The sequence below is a fragment of the Microcebus murinus genome, chromosome X, assembly GCF_040939455.1.
Source record: "Microcebus murinus isolate Inina chromosome X, M.murinus_Inina_mat1.0, whole genome shotgun sequence".
In the NCBI taxonomy this organism is placed as follows: Eukaryota; Metazoa; Chordata; class Mammalia; order Primates; family Cheirogaleidae; genus Microcebus; species Microcebus murinus.
In genome coordinates this window covers 112,957,243-112,970,884 of record NC_134136.1, presented here as the reverse complement: position 1 = coordinate 112,970,884, position 13,642 = coordinate 112,957,243, and the positions used below count along the sequence as shown (strand labels likewise).

The window sequence follows — 13,642 nt, the reverse complement described above, 5'->3', positions numbered from 1 at the left end:
TTAAATTATCTGTGTCATTGCTTCCACCTCTAACCAGAAGTGGTGTTAATCTAGAATGGAATGTACTCAAAAAGGTAAGTGACAGGCTGGAAGAAAATATTTGCCATATATACATCCAAGAAAGGATTTGTATCCAGAATATATAAAAAGTTCATTCATACAAATCAATAAAGACAACTGAATTTTAAAATACACAAAAGATTTGGACATCTTACAAAAAGAAGATATCAAAACGGCCAATGAAAAATGAAAGTGTTCAATATCATCAATTATAAGGAGAAGGCAAATTAAAATGAGATACCACTATACACCTACAGAATGGCTAAAATAAAGCAGACTGAGACTAGCAAGTGTTGTTGAGGATGTGGAACAACTAGAACTGTTTTACATTGCTGGTGGGAGTATAAATTAGTATAACAACTTTGGGAAAATGTTAGGCAGTACCTTCTAAAGTTAAACATACCTTATTTCTGAGCAAATCCACACGTGTTTATGTCCACTATAAAGCATATCCCATAATGCTCATTGCAGCTCTATTCATAGTCCAAATCTGAAAACTCAAATGCCCAGAAGAATGGGTAAATTATGCCACATTTATACAATGGAATCCTATACCACAAGGAAGATAAGACTATGTTTACATGCACCATGTACCTAACTCTTGCAGACACAGTGTTGAAAGAAGGTACATGAAACAGTCTATACTGTATGATTCTATTTATATGAAGTCTAAGAACAGACAAAACTAATCTATGGTAATATAATTCAGAGTAGTGGTTAATCCTGGGTGAGGTTGGGAGGATGCAAGAGGGGTTTGGTTACTGACTGAGAAGGGGCATGTGGGAAACTTCAAGGGCACTGAAAATATTCTATATCTTATCTGGGCAGTTGTTATACTGGTTTATACATATGTAAAAATTTGAGCTGTACACTTAACATTTTGTGCACTTTACCATAAACATTATACCTCAAAAAAGTATTTTGTGTCATTTTAATTTCATTTGAAGGAGGAAAGTACATTATGCACAAGTCATTCAGAGTTGAAATATGAATACTTTAGTTTTTTAGTGAAATCAACCTTGGTCCAAATGTTTCACATTAAAAGTATGTAATGCTGAGATCTGAATTTAATTTAGAAAGTATATGGATTTCTTACTTAACAAAGTATACCAATAAATGCATAGTATGCTAAAAGGTGAACCCTAGGTTGAACTCTATTTAGGATTTTATAGAAAAGCCTCATTTCAATAAACAATGACATGGAAATAAAAAATGAGATGTTGAAAAGTTTTGAGCTATATATGTTTTCATAGAAGAGCTATCCTTAATTCTCTAAAAATATTGACTTTTTGAAGAGGAAACATCTGAAGGTTTGGGAAGTGCCCACTGCCAGCCTTCTAGCAGGGTTTACCCCATGCCGAGTTCAGGCCGATAAATGCATATAGTTAGAAAACCATCTCCATCCTAATTATAGGTTGCTCTACAGAAAAGAGGGAGCTTTGTAAATCTACTCATTTGGGAACAGATCAATTTATGCCTTTCCTAGGTTTTTGTTTTTTTGGATGACTCAACAAGAAGGAAAAAAAATTGACCGCAGATAATATATTATACTGCCCCTATTACTAAAACCCTCTTTAAATCAAGTGTAAGTGTTCCAAATTTTAGTACAAATTAGGGAATTGGGACAGCTGAATAGTAGGATGTAATCTCTTCTCTAGATTGCGTTTATTCAATTCAACCCGGAGAAGAAAGACGGAGGGGAAGAATACATGCTCATTAGAAACAATGAAGGAAAGAATAGATGTTCATTTCCTTTTTTAAATGAAATCCAGACTTTTAAAAAGCTGAAATTTTTGTATTTATTTTGATGGATTTCAGAGGCCTGAAATAATATGAAGTTCCTATTTCTGTAGCCAACAATGTATCCTGTACATGATAAATGATTCAAGTTTCTGAAATGTCTATAATTAAAAAAAAAATCTAACCCTTCAGCTTTTCTGTTGCCCAATGCTATTTTGGTGGGGTGGGAGCACATATTGAGAGGCGTGTCTTTGTGTGAGGTGGTCTGCCTGCAGTCCCCTGGGGAGCAAGATAGAATAGAAATGTGTGTTTCAAAACTTTCACAATAACCAAAGAACAACACCAGAACACAGCCACTTGTAATTGCTCTATTTATTGATACATGTATCACAAGTGTTCACAATATCAATGCATTCTTGTTGGCATGCTAGACAGAGGCATTATTTTTGAAGATCTTTTAAAAATATTTTCACTTTTGTTCCCCCTTCACACTCATTTTTAAATTGATCTGCTGAGGTCCTCAATGTCTGTAATGTCAATGCAAGAAAAAAAATTACAGAAACACAAAAGAAGTAAAATAATATCAATTAATCACACAATATCAATTAATTGGGGAAAACCAAAAGTAATATCATTGTCTTCACGAGAAGCAACAACACAGCTTTGTAACAGGATTATACAAGTTTCAACTGAGAGGCAAAGGTGCACCAGACTGCCTATACATACTCAGCTATGTAACAACAAGCAAGGAGGCCACCTAATGCTTAACAATAATTTCCTTCGTGCATGACACATGCTTTTTCCTCCTCATTGACAATTACTAATCTGTCTCTTTACATGTCTTAGGCAGCCTGAAGAAGGTAGGAAAGAGCCTTAGTAAAGGGAAAACCAAACCAAATTAAGCCAAAAAAAATAGATAACTATCATCCTCTTATCTACTTAAAGTGTATGGCATTTAGGGACCACGGTGAGGAGCTAACAGAAGCCTCCCACACTACATGCAGGGCCCAAAGGGGCTGGCGGTGGTGTGATAGCCAGTCACCTACAACAAGCTGCAGTTGGACCAAGTACAGGTGGAAGAGCTGGCACACGCAGGGCCTCTGGGTGGGGTTCACTAGGACTAGCTGCATGGGGGACCTGGCTACACTCTGTGCCACAACAGGGCTTCACAAAATGGACACTACACATGACACAGGCTGAAAGGTGGAGCAGAGACTGGGTGGGAGTGTCAGTTTCACGTGGGGGGAGGTAAGGGATAGAGGGGAGCAGGGCAGGTGTATTATGTACTGTGCTCTAACATTCTTTGGAAGTCTTTCAAACATTGCTGCAGTTCCTTTTTAATACAGGTCTCTTATTCTGTCGTCGTTCTTGAAAGACTAAGAGAGAAATTAAAATGTGAGTAATTCACCATTAATAAAAACCTGAAAAAAAAGGTAACAAGCTGAAAACAGCATGTCCATATTTTTCATAATAGTACTGATCACACCTCCTCCCCAGCACCATGGAAATGAGATTTCTGCACGTGGACAAGTACTGCCAAGATCAGGTAGTTGAGTGGTCAGGCAGTACTCCTGCCTATTTGAAGGGTAGTATGTGTCCCAAAGGGGAACCCCCGAAATTAAATAGCCCCCACTATCACTCACCTTCTCCTTACACCATCTCATACTGATTGGCTGTGATGAACCGGGACAGACAGCAGGCCAGCAGCATGCCAATCAACTGTTGCCAGGGAGAAAAACAAAAACAAGAATCTCAAGTCACTGAACTATACCCTTTGTCCCCTAGACGGAACTTTTTAAATTTAAATTTTGATTTTTAATTGATAAATAATTGCATATATTTATGGGGCACAATGTGATGTTTTGATATATGTATATCCCTTGATGTAATTTTTTAACAACCAAGCATTTCCGTATGAGAATGGGGAAAGGGCATGAGAGCAAAAGATCAAACTAATTTCAGTTGTGGAATCTACTCTGTAGGGAGTCTAACTGTAGGGCCAACTACAGTTCTCAAAGGAGGTTTGGAGGTTCTCAAACTGGTCATAAGGTTCCAGCTATAGCTCAGTCTAGCCATTTAAGAGCAACTTTTGACACTTTAGTATTAAAATTTGTTCATGCTATGAGAGTAATGAAAAAAACTAAGTAACATAGAATTAGTGTGATATTAACTAAAAGACAAAAATTTAATTCAAAGCCATAGCACATTCATTTGGAAGATTTCTCAGCATAGTATGATATTCTAGCCATACCCAACTGACAGAATAATAGTTATTTCCTTGAGACAAGAATAGAGACACTATCCTTGACCAGGCATATTTGCCATTGAAGTGAAGAAAGTCACAGCTTGTAAGAGGTAGGAGAGGAAAGTGGGACTTTAAATTTTGTCTCTCAATCATGTAGCTTTGTGCCTTTAATCTAACCTGTGACACAGGTGAAACTGATAAAAAATGGTTGCTACTATCAAGATACCTTTAAGCACATCCTGTTCTGCTCATTGGGAACCAAATCCTCACTCATGAATCTGGAGGATCAGCATCCTTCACAAAGGAGCCCAATTGCACACTTGAGTCTAGAAGCCACTTTCTCTTAGCCAATGTATTAACAGTCTCTACTCCGTAAGCAATTGGGCATGTTTTATTGAATCAGAGGTGGGAATGACCTTTAGAGATAATCTGGTGCAGTATCACTCTAAGTGTGGCCTCAGGACCAACACCATCAGTATCACCTGGAACCTCGTTAACAATGTACACTCTCAGGCCCCAGCCCTGCTGAATTGGATAGCGGGTGGGGCCCAGCAATTGGTGTTTTAATAAGCTATCTGGGGCAGGAGGCCACTCATCCAGTCCACCCAGGCACCCTTCTCTCACAGGTGAAACACCTGCAGCCACTCTGGGTCCCACTGTTGGTCAGGGCAACACCTGAACTCCATTCTCCTGACTCTGAACTCACCCATGCAAGTTCTAGTCCCCAACTTTTATCTTCCTTTAGAAAATTGTGCTGTGAAATAGGCAAAGTGTAACCTCTGTCAAGTAAGGAAAAATGATCACCTTATTGGACTCACCCATCTCCTACCAAGGCTCTGGCCAACATCATTTCATGCCACAAAATACATAGTATCATGCACTTATTGCCAAGTGGCCGAAGATACCATAGCTGTAACCTCCAGAATATTCTACCAAATGAGAAACTAAAATCTCCTTATGAGTGCAAAGACTTTGAACCTTATAGCTTGCCCCCCCCTTTTTTTTTTATCAGAACTTCCTTTTCCCAAGACCAAGAAATACCAGAACACACTTGACAATGTAAAAAATCAGTTTCTGGCCATAAAAAAAATGAGTATCAGAGGTACATAACATATTCAGGCATAAAAAAAATTATAGTTGTCCCTTGGAATCCTCAAGGGATTGGTTTCAGACCTCCCAAGGACTCCAAAATCCATGGTGGCTCAAGTTCCTAATATAAAATGGCACAGTATTTGCATATAACCTACGCACATCTCCTGTATACTTTAAATCATCTTTAGGTTACTTGTAATCTCACACAATGTAAATGCTATGTAAATAGTTGCTATACTGTATTGCTTTGCATTTTTATTGTTGTATTGTTATTTTTAATTTTTTTATATATTTTTAATCCACAGTTGATTAAATACATAGATGCAGAATCCACAGATACAGAGGGCTGAATGTATTGAATCTTTACCACAACGCTGTGCAATATTATAATCCCAATTTTCCAGATAAGAAAATGAGTTAAGAGGAGGTTAAAGAATCTCCCTTAAGCCACATGGGTAATCCACAGAGCTTAAGGTTGTACCTTCTTCCCTATCCAAGAATAGCCCCAGCTTTGTCCTACCTTCTACATAGAAAAGGTAAACAGGTTTCTTCAAGGGCCCTAAAGAAGAATTACTGGCACATAATAGATCATTCCAGAAGCCTGTGTGGACCCTGGGGGAGGCCAGGCAGGGGGTGAGGGTCAGGGAACAGTTGAGTAGGAGTAGAATCTGTATTTGTTGATAAGTACCTTTTTCCTTCTAATCCCACAGTTTCAAATATTTTTGTCATAAAAGCACAAAATGAATTTCCTTTAGGTGCTATCAGAGGCAGGAACAAGGGTGATCTCTAGCCTTAACACATAATACAGCAGACCAGGTGAGGAGGTCAGAATTGTAATCCTGGATCTACAGGAGCTACCCAACCTCAAGCCTCAAACAAGCCACTCACAACCCTCCCCTTTTAGAAACAACTCTGTCTCCACTTAAGACTATAACATTCCATGATATTAATGATTAAATTCAGCCTAACAGGTTCCAAGTCTAGCAAAGCCCTGGGTCTGTTTATCCTGGACACAGAAGTGCTAAGTACAGAGGCCCAGAGGACAACCCACCTCCCACCGCACACAATGTCACAAATTGAACAATATAAGTCTCCAGACCCAGACATCCCATGGCTTTTGGTTCTAGGCCATTTTGAGAGTGGGGCATGGGTGATGTGCATGCATATTTTCTCTGTCTCTTTGCCCTCTTGAGTGAAAGTGTAGTCACCAAAGATGCAGAGCAGAGGCACCTCTTGCTATAAACTTATAGCGCAGCAGGATCTGTCCATCAAGTCCAGACAAATAGATTTTTCCTTGAAAGGGCAAAGGCAATGGGATTTTGTGGAGAAAAGTATTAAATAAATGCCTGTCCAAAAACAGAATTCAAGGGCTTTCAGTTAGCTAACAGGGGACTTAGTTCTTGCACAGTCTATTAAAAGGCTACATTCAGCTTAGTTTTCCTTGTACTTTATACCAGCTTTAATCTCTGAGACAATAGATATGCACAGCCAGTTTCTTCCAACAGATGATAGTGTGGAGGTCACAAGAACAGGCGAGGAAAAGGGCAAAAAGAAGGTGGATGGCAGGTGAAGGAAAGTGGAAGGGAGAGAGGATGAGCTCTGTTCTTTCCTACCCACTCTGCCTCTCTGTAGCCTCTACTCAGTAGAGCCTGCTTTTATAGAGGAAGGCCAAGGCATAGGCCAACACAACTGGTTCATCAATATCAGCCACAATTTGCTAAGTTTTACTATAATATTGGCTCTAAAATTTCTGAACAAATATAGCTAAAGCTTTGCTTCTGGGTCACTGACCAAAATCAGCAGGGCTGGTTCTTTCTGAACAGGCATCTGGTAAATGGCCACCATTGTCTGGGTGAGGCCTGCATCAATTGGTGTCTGGAAGCCAACTTCAGCTTCCAGGAACCCTGAGGCTGCTGGCACCATAAACGGCTGCAGTTCCTAGAGCATCTGGCTGGTAAAAGCCAGTCATAGCCATTCCTCTCCCTGCCCAAAGCTGAGCATAGCAGGTCTCAAGTCTGCCCTGTAGACCTGTCTGGCCACATGGGTGACTGGTACTGGATGTGTGATACCACTGGGCTTTGTGTTTTGTTTTCTCATCCCAACAATTATATGGTACCTTGAGGAGACCTAAACTCATTGCAGAGTTTCCCCTTTGGGGTTCCTTTGTGCTGAAGCCGCTTTCTCACTGCCCTAGAGAGCCACAGGGCATACTCAACAATCCCCAAATGACAAATTTCTTTGAGGCAGCCAACACAGATGAATGCTTATCAGGCCAGATAACTATTTGTCTAAGAATAAATTTCTTCAAAGGGATGTGGTAGACAGGAATGGAAGAGAAGCATTAATCAGATTCTTTATGACTTAGAGAAGGATCCATTTGACTTGATTCATCTCACCAATAAAAACAGGATCCTCCTCCCCACCACCCACACACTCATGCCACATGGGAATATTCTTGGATGATGAGATGCCTCATCCATGAGATTCCTGGCTCTTTGAGGCTCTCTTCTTGTCATGTACAGTATTGGCATCATGTTCCTTTATGGTTCTAGGAGAGCTATTAAGGAAGACTTAAGCAATATTTTCAAGTATTTTCAAGTAGTAGTATGAAAATACTAGTAGTAGTATTTTCTAGTAAGCAGTATTTTCAAGGCTGTCAAGTGCATCTTGCACAATGGCATCAGTAACTAGGTTCAGGATCTTCTAAAATTTCCCCTGACCATTACAGAGATCGTACTATTATTTATTATTAAAGTATTATAGCAACCAGCAGAAAGTTCAGGGCAGCCACTGCTTTTAAAATGTCTCTGGAGACTGAGCTAATCGGCATTGTTTGTGAACCCACTCTAGGTTGTCTGTGTGTGGGCATGCGGAAGGTTTAATTCATTTGGTGAGCTGCAAAAATAAAAAAAAAATTAAGCAAAGTAAAAGAATTTTGAAATTGCAGCAGGAAACACATTCGTGTTGGCTGAGCCCACATGCTTTTGTGAGATGAAATGTCACACAGGCGTTTGTAACTGCTTAGAAAGAAAAGCTTTTCTACTTATCTAAGGCTCTTTATTTACAAAAACTATCAGGCTAAGGTTCTATTCCTTTATCTAAGTGAGGGTTACACAACTATGTTCGCTTTGTGGTAATTTATTAAGCTGTAAACTATAAGTTACGTACTTTTCTGTACATTCCATATTGCGATTTAAAGTTTTAGGAACAAACTTGAATAAAATTAAAGTACATCTGCATCACTAAGCAGGAAAGCCAAGGTACAGACAGGCAGGTAAAAAATATTAGAGTCAGAGATAAGCCTGTATAGAAATTAGAGCTGTGGAAACATTACTGAGACAATATCAAATTGGGGTTTGTTTGAAAAATGATCTGTTGGTCTGAATAAAGTCTGAGTTAAACATAAATAAAGTTTTTATTTGGTTTCTGAATACCCATGTTGATCCTTCCACTCATAGTAATATCAGAGCAAGGATGTATCATTTGGCTGGGAGATCAGAGACTGTGGAACTGTACCCTTCTGGATGGAGGTGGGCTAAATTTTAGATTTACCTTAATCTTGTTCCATCCATATGCATGCCTTACTTAATTAGCATAATCACCCCCCCCCATTGTTTTTTAGAGGGTGGGTAGAGATAATGGGATATAAAATTTAACACACAAAACTTTGGTTCCTCCTAAAAACAGAGTAGTCAAATTTAGAGATTAAAATAACTACCACAAGATGAAGTTTGCTAAATTTAAAGGGAGAGATTTCATGCATAATCCACTAAGAAAAAACTAAAAATGAACAGGTCAATGAAGAAAAATGCCTCCCCCAAATCCAGATCAGCCATTTGATGTTTTCAGTTGTTTATGCTCCAATTATGCCAGCACGTTGTTCAGTTAACCTCCATTTGACCTACAGAAGAAACTAGTTGTTTTTCTGGAGGTAGTCATTAGTTGAACCAATATTCCCTTGATGACAAAACTTCATTTAAGTTGAAAAAGGAAAATCAATGAACAGATCACCTGAGGACTAATGAGCTCTGACCCAATCTATCAGCCTTTCCCAAGGCATAGGAAGGCATTCCAAGAACCTGGAAGCCAGGGAGGAAGGGTGGGGCAAAGACTAGACCAGGCTCTGCACAATTATGTAGGATACCTGGGAAAATGCAATTCCAAATGCCACTCCAGCGATGATTCCCATGTTAGTCTCCATGAAACTGGTCACCAGATCATAACAACCCTGGAAACACAGAGAAATGGTCTCAGAGACATGTTTTCACCCAGGCCAGGCTACATGCACTTGAAATGCTCCCACATACACTCCAACCTTAATCCAGCAAATACAATTGCAACTCATGCTAAGAATTTACTAGCACTCTTTCCAAACTTAAAAAAAAAAATAACAAAAAGCTTCAAACATAAAAAAATATAGTTAATACAATGAACCCCCCATGACCCTTCTCCTCACATCACAACATATGGTTGATCTCGTTTCATCTGAACCTCCCCGACTCCCATCCGCTGGCAGCATTACTTTAAAGCCAATCCCAGACACATAATTTCATCCACAAATGTTTCCATAGTGGGATTAAATTTAGCAATCAATATGTAAGATCTATGAAGTCAACACTATAGAGATAAAAATGTAGACTTGAACAGATGAAAAGGCAGTCCACATCCTTGAACAGGAAACCTCAGCATGATAAACATAGTTAACTAACATTTTGACAATGAAAGACAAAATCTTGGATAAACAATATGAAATCATCTGGCTAGAGGGACGTATTTGAATATCTGCCAAGTTTATGGAGTTTCAGGGTTCTTCCTACGGAGATAATTAAGATTTATTTAATAGGAAAAACCTATGTTCTAGAGTAATCTTTTCCAGGGAGAGTGTATTTATATTAATATTTATTGTAACTGGCCAGATCAACCTAGAGTGCTGAAGTGACTTATTCAGCTAGGAAGACATGGTCTTTTTCCAGTTTTCTGAAAAAGAACTTTGACTTGAATGTATAAAGTTTGCGGAAAATAGACATTAATTTAGTAAACAGGGTAAAAGGTGGTTCTTATTTATGGAAAAAGGCACACTAAGTTGCAATAACATCTGCAGAATAACAACAAAAAATCGCTATCATGTCTCCCATTTTTAAATTCTAAATTTTACAATATAACATTTCTTATAATGCATGAAAATTCTGCCAGTGCTGCATCTTCTAATAAAGTGACATTTTATACACTCAAAGTCTGTTTGCAGGGGAAAAGGTGCATTAATTTAGCAGTGGTGCTTTGACACATGTTTTCATTGCAACTGACAAACTATACTCCCTAGTTATCTGATGCCAATTTGAAGGCCAGGGTAGGGGTGGGAAAGGAAATACATTATTGCTCATGAAGAGTTTTAAAATTGGATTGTCTATGGAAGCTTGCTGATTTCATTTTTACTAGTGAAACTACATATCACACTATTTTTCAAAAGGTAATAGAAGGGAGAGGTGTTTGTGTTAGGAACACGACAAATTGGAAAGAGAGGTGGACATTCGAACACTTTCCCAAATGGAAGCAGCTAAGATGGTGGTTTGCTGGGCTGGTCATTGTCACTGTATCTTCTCCCTGCAGTGATGATGGGGCAGAGGGATGAGGTCCAGACCAGCACCCAGTGTTAGGTCAGCTCAAATATGGAAACACAAACCTTATAATACAACCCAGAGAGAGGCAAGGTAGGATATTTTCTTATGCTGCAAAATAGTTTGGCAGACATTTGCTTTTTCTATGCTCTTCAATTCTACACCTAAGCTGAATATATTCTTCTAAAGCAGGATTTCTATAACATTTTAGAAGATTTTAGAGTCAGTCATATTATTTTTGATAAGTCCACTCTGACCAGTAAGAGAAAACAGAAAAATAAAATAACTGCCTGGCATCAGTATAAGTGTGGCAAAGTAGTTTTCTCTAAACCTTGTTCCTCAATGTGTAGTTCTTAAATGAGCAGCATTGCATCGTCCAGTAGCTTGTTAGAAATGCAGAATTGGAGGTCCCACCCTAGACCTACTGAGTCAGAATCTGCCAGATCCATAGGTTATTCTTCTTCAATAAATTTTGAATGAATTTTAATCAGATCTCTAGATGCTTTGCATGCCCATTAAACTTCAAGAAGCATGCTTCTATAAGAAAAGCTCCCTCACTATTTTTTATTCCAAATAAGTAAGCCAGTTAATGAATCATATCAGTGATAAGATTACTTAAAATAAGATGAAAGTGACTTAGCTTTTTTGTTGTTATTTAAACAGTACAAATTGATGTCAAAGGAAATGTTTTCCATCTCTGGATTTTTCTCCATTATTCACCACATGGACTCAAAATCCCATTTTCCAGGTCTCAGCATAGATCTTTATATTGGAAGAACTGCTTTGATACTACAACCACAGGCCATGTTTACATTCAACTTTAAGTTCTTCACTAAACCATGATCTTATCAACCCACAACAATCTATCTCAATTTCCTAATATGAAAGTCTGGTTGTCAGGTGTGAGATAAATCTACATAGACCTGCTAAGTCTCCTAGGAAACACTCAGGAACAGAACAGTTAATTTGCTCACCTACTCAGCATGTCTAAATCAACATAGTCACCAATGGAAAACATCTGCAAGTGGTAGACTTTATTAGGAGTAGAAGGCTAGAACCAGACAGGTTCTGGAAAGAGGTATCTCTGTAGCTGCCAACCAAAATAATACTTTCTTTTGCTCTTACAAACTGGCAAAGAATTCCTATCAAGTAGGGACTCAGCTAATGCTATGGGTCAACTGAACCTGCAGAAATGTTATCATCCTGCTAGCAAAACCAAAAGAAAACTTGTCCCCAAATCCAAACAATAAATATCCCATTTAACTGTTCACACCTCCCTCCTGTTTTCTGCCAGCTATCTGCACAAGGTTGGTTCCTCAGGCTGCCAGTAAGAGCCAAGAATCATCTTTCTGTGCTATCAGAGTGTAGGGTTCAAGACACTAAAGGATTTACAGGGACAACCCATTTATTCTAAATCCTGAGTTCCATGTAACTAGAATGTGGCAGTAGTTAAGTCTCCTGGGGGAAGGAGTTGGGGAGGAGGAACTTACTTATGAGCATCTACTATTACCCCATTTCCATCACCTACCTTTTATAGATTTGGTGTCTGGGACTCAGGAGAAGTCTGGGACTCAGGAGAAGTAATTTATCTCAGAAGTTCTTGTGGGTATTACATGAGAATGTCTAATGAAACTCAGTAGATAAATTTCAGTTTTCATTCACCTTTTTTCTTCAGGGAACCACATGGAAGAGTATAAAGGAAGTGAGAGAAGTCAAGCACTTCTTCCAAGTATTGGTGTGCCCAGAGAAATATGAAATCAGAATGTAGTGGGAAGGCAGAGAGGGAGGTCAATGTATAAGTTATCAGTGAAATGAAAAAATGCCTATTTTTGTCTCTGGAAATAATTATAAGGATTGCAGATATACTACTGATATGCCTTCAAACTTACTTTTAGATACTAACAAAAGATCCTCCCTACAAGGACCTGCTGTATCACATCTAATAAAAGACACACTGTGATACAGAAGACAAACTTCACCACCATCGTCATTACATTAACATTTATTGCATCTTTAATTGGTGCCAGGTACTGTGTTTTAGATACTTTATTTTATTCAATCCTCACATGAAGCCTAAAGGGCAGGAACTATTTCACAGATGGGAAAAGCAAGACCTAGATAAATTAACTAACTTGACCAAGACCACATACACAGCAAGTGGCTGAGCCAGAATTTAAACTGGAGTTTGTCATTAGACGCTGTGCTCCTGACTTTTGGATCCTTAACTTTCACAAGAGGGAGTTTGGGTGAAAAAGAAAAGGCTTTTACCAAAAGTTGATGGGTGCTGCTTTTACAAATGACCTCCTGAGGCTGTTATTATGCCAAATATCATACTGCCATAAGGCATGTATTGCCTTACATAAATCAGAGCATCCACCACATGCCAGGTATGCTTGGCACTTCATAAAATGGACACATGGGTGCTCAGTGGAAACACATCCATGAAGAAGCCAGAAGTCACCTTATTAACTAACAAAAGGCAAAGAAGTCCTCAAAGGTTGGGTTCATGAAAAATTTCTGTTAAGAACAGATGTCCTCTTAACCAAAACAAAGAGTTGTCAGTACAGAATCTTACTGAAATATACCAGTAACAAAGCAGTAAGCCCAGAATGACAAAATGAGCTTCCAGAATGGCAACAATGTCTTGCAGTGCTTATGCTACAAATGCCAACATTAAATGAGTAAAATACAGAAACCACATCTTAACATTCTAATCTTGAGAGAATGTCTCTCTTTTCTCTGAATTATTCAGTAGTTGGCTCAGATCACATAGAATTTTGAAGACATTAGATAGAATTTTATCTTAGTAAGAAAATGTACCCCATGGCTGAATAACCACAGGTAAACTCAATAGGTTTTTCCCCTCCCTTTTATTTTACCAAAACATATT

The 13,642-nt window shown here is 38.6% G+C and overlaps 1 protein-coding gene across 1 annotated transcript in view; it reads right to left on the bottom strand.

The window, feature by feature from the left end:
• Positions 1–2,157: 2,157 nt before the first annotated feature.
• TSPAN7 (tetraspanin 7) overlaps positions 2,158–13,642 on the bottom strand; it is a 121,574-nt gene continuing 110,089 nt past the window's right edge. The window contains exons 6-8 of the mRNA XM_012736681.2: positions 9,282–9,365; positions 3,444–3,519; positions 2,158–3,176 (exon numbers count right to left, since the gene is read on the bottom strand). Coding sequence (XP_012592135.1) covers positions 3,451–3,519; positions 9,282–9,365 — 153 coding nt within the window. The 3' untranslated portion in view covers positions 2,158–3,176; positions 3,444–3,450. The remainder of the gene's footprint in view (positions 3,177–3,443; positions 3,520–9,281; positions 9,366–13,642) is intronic.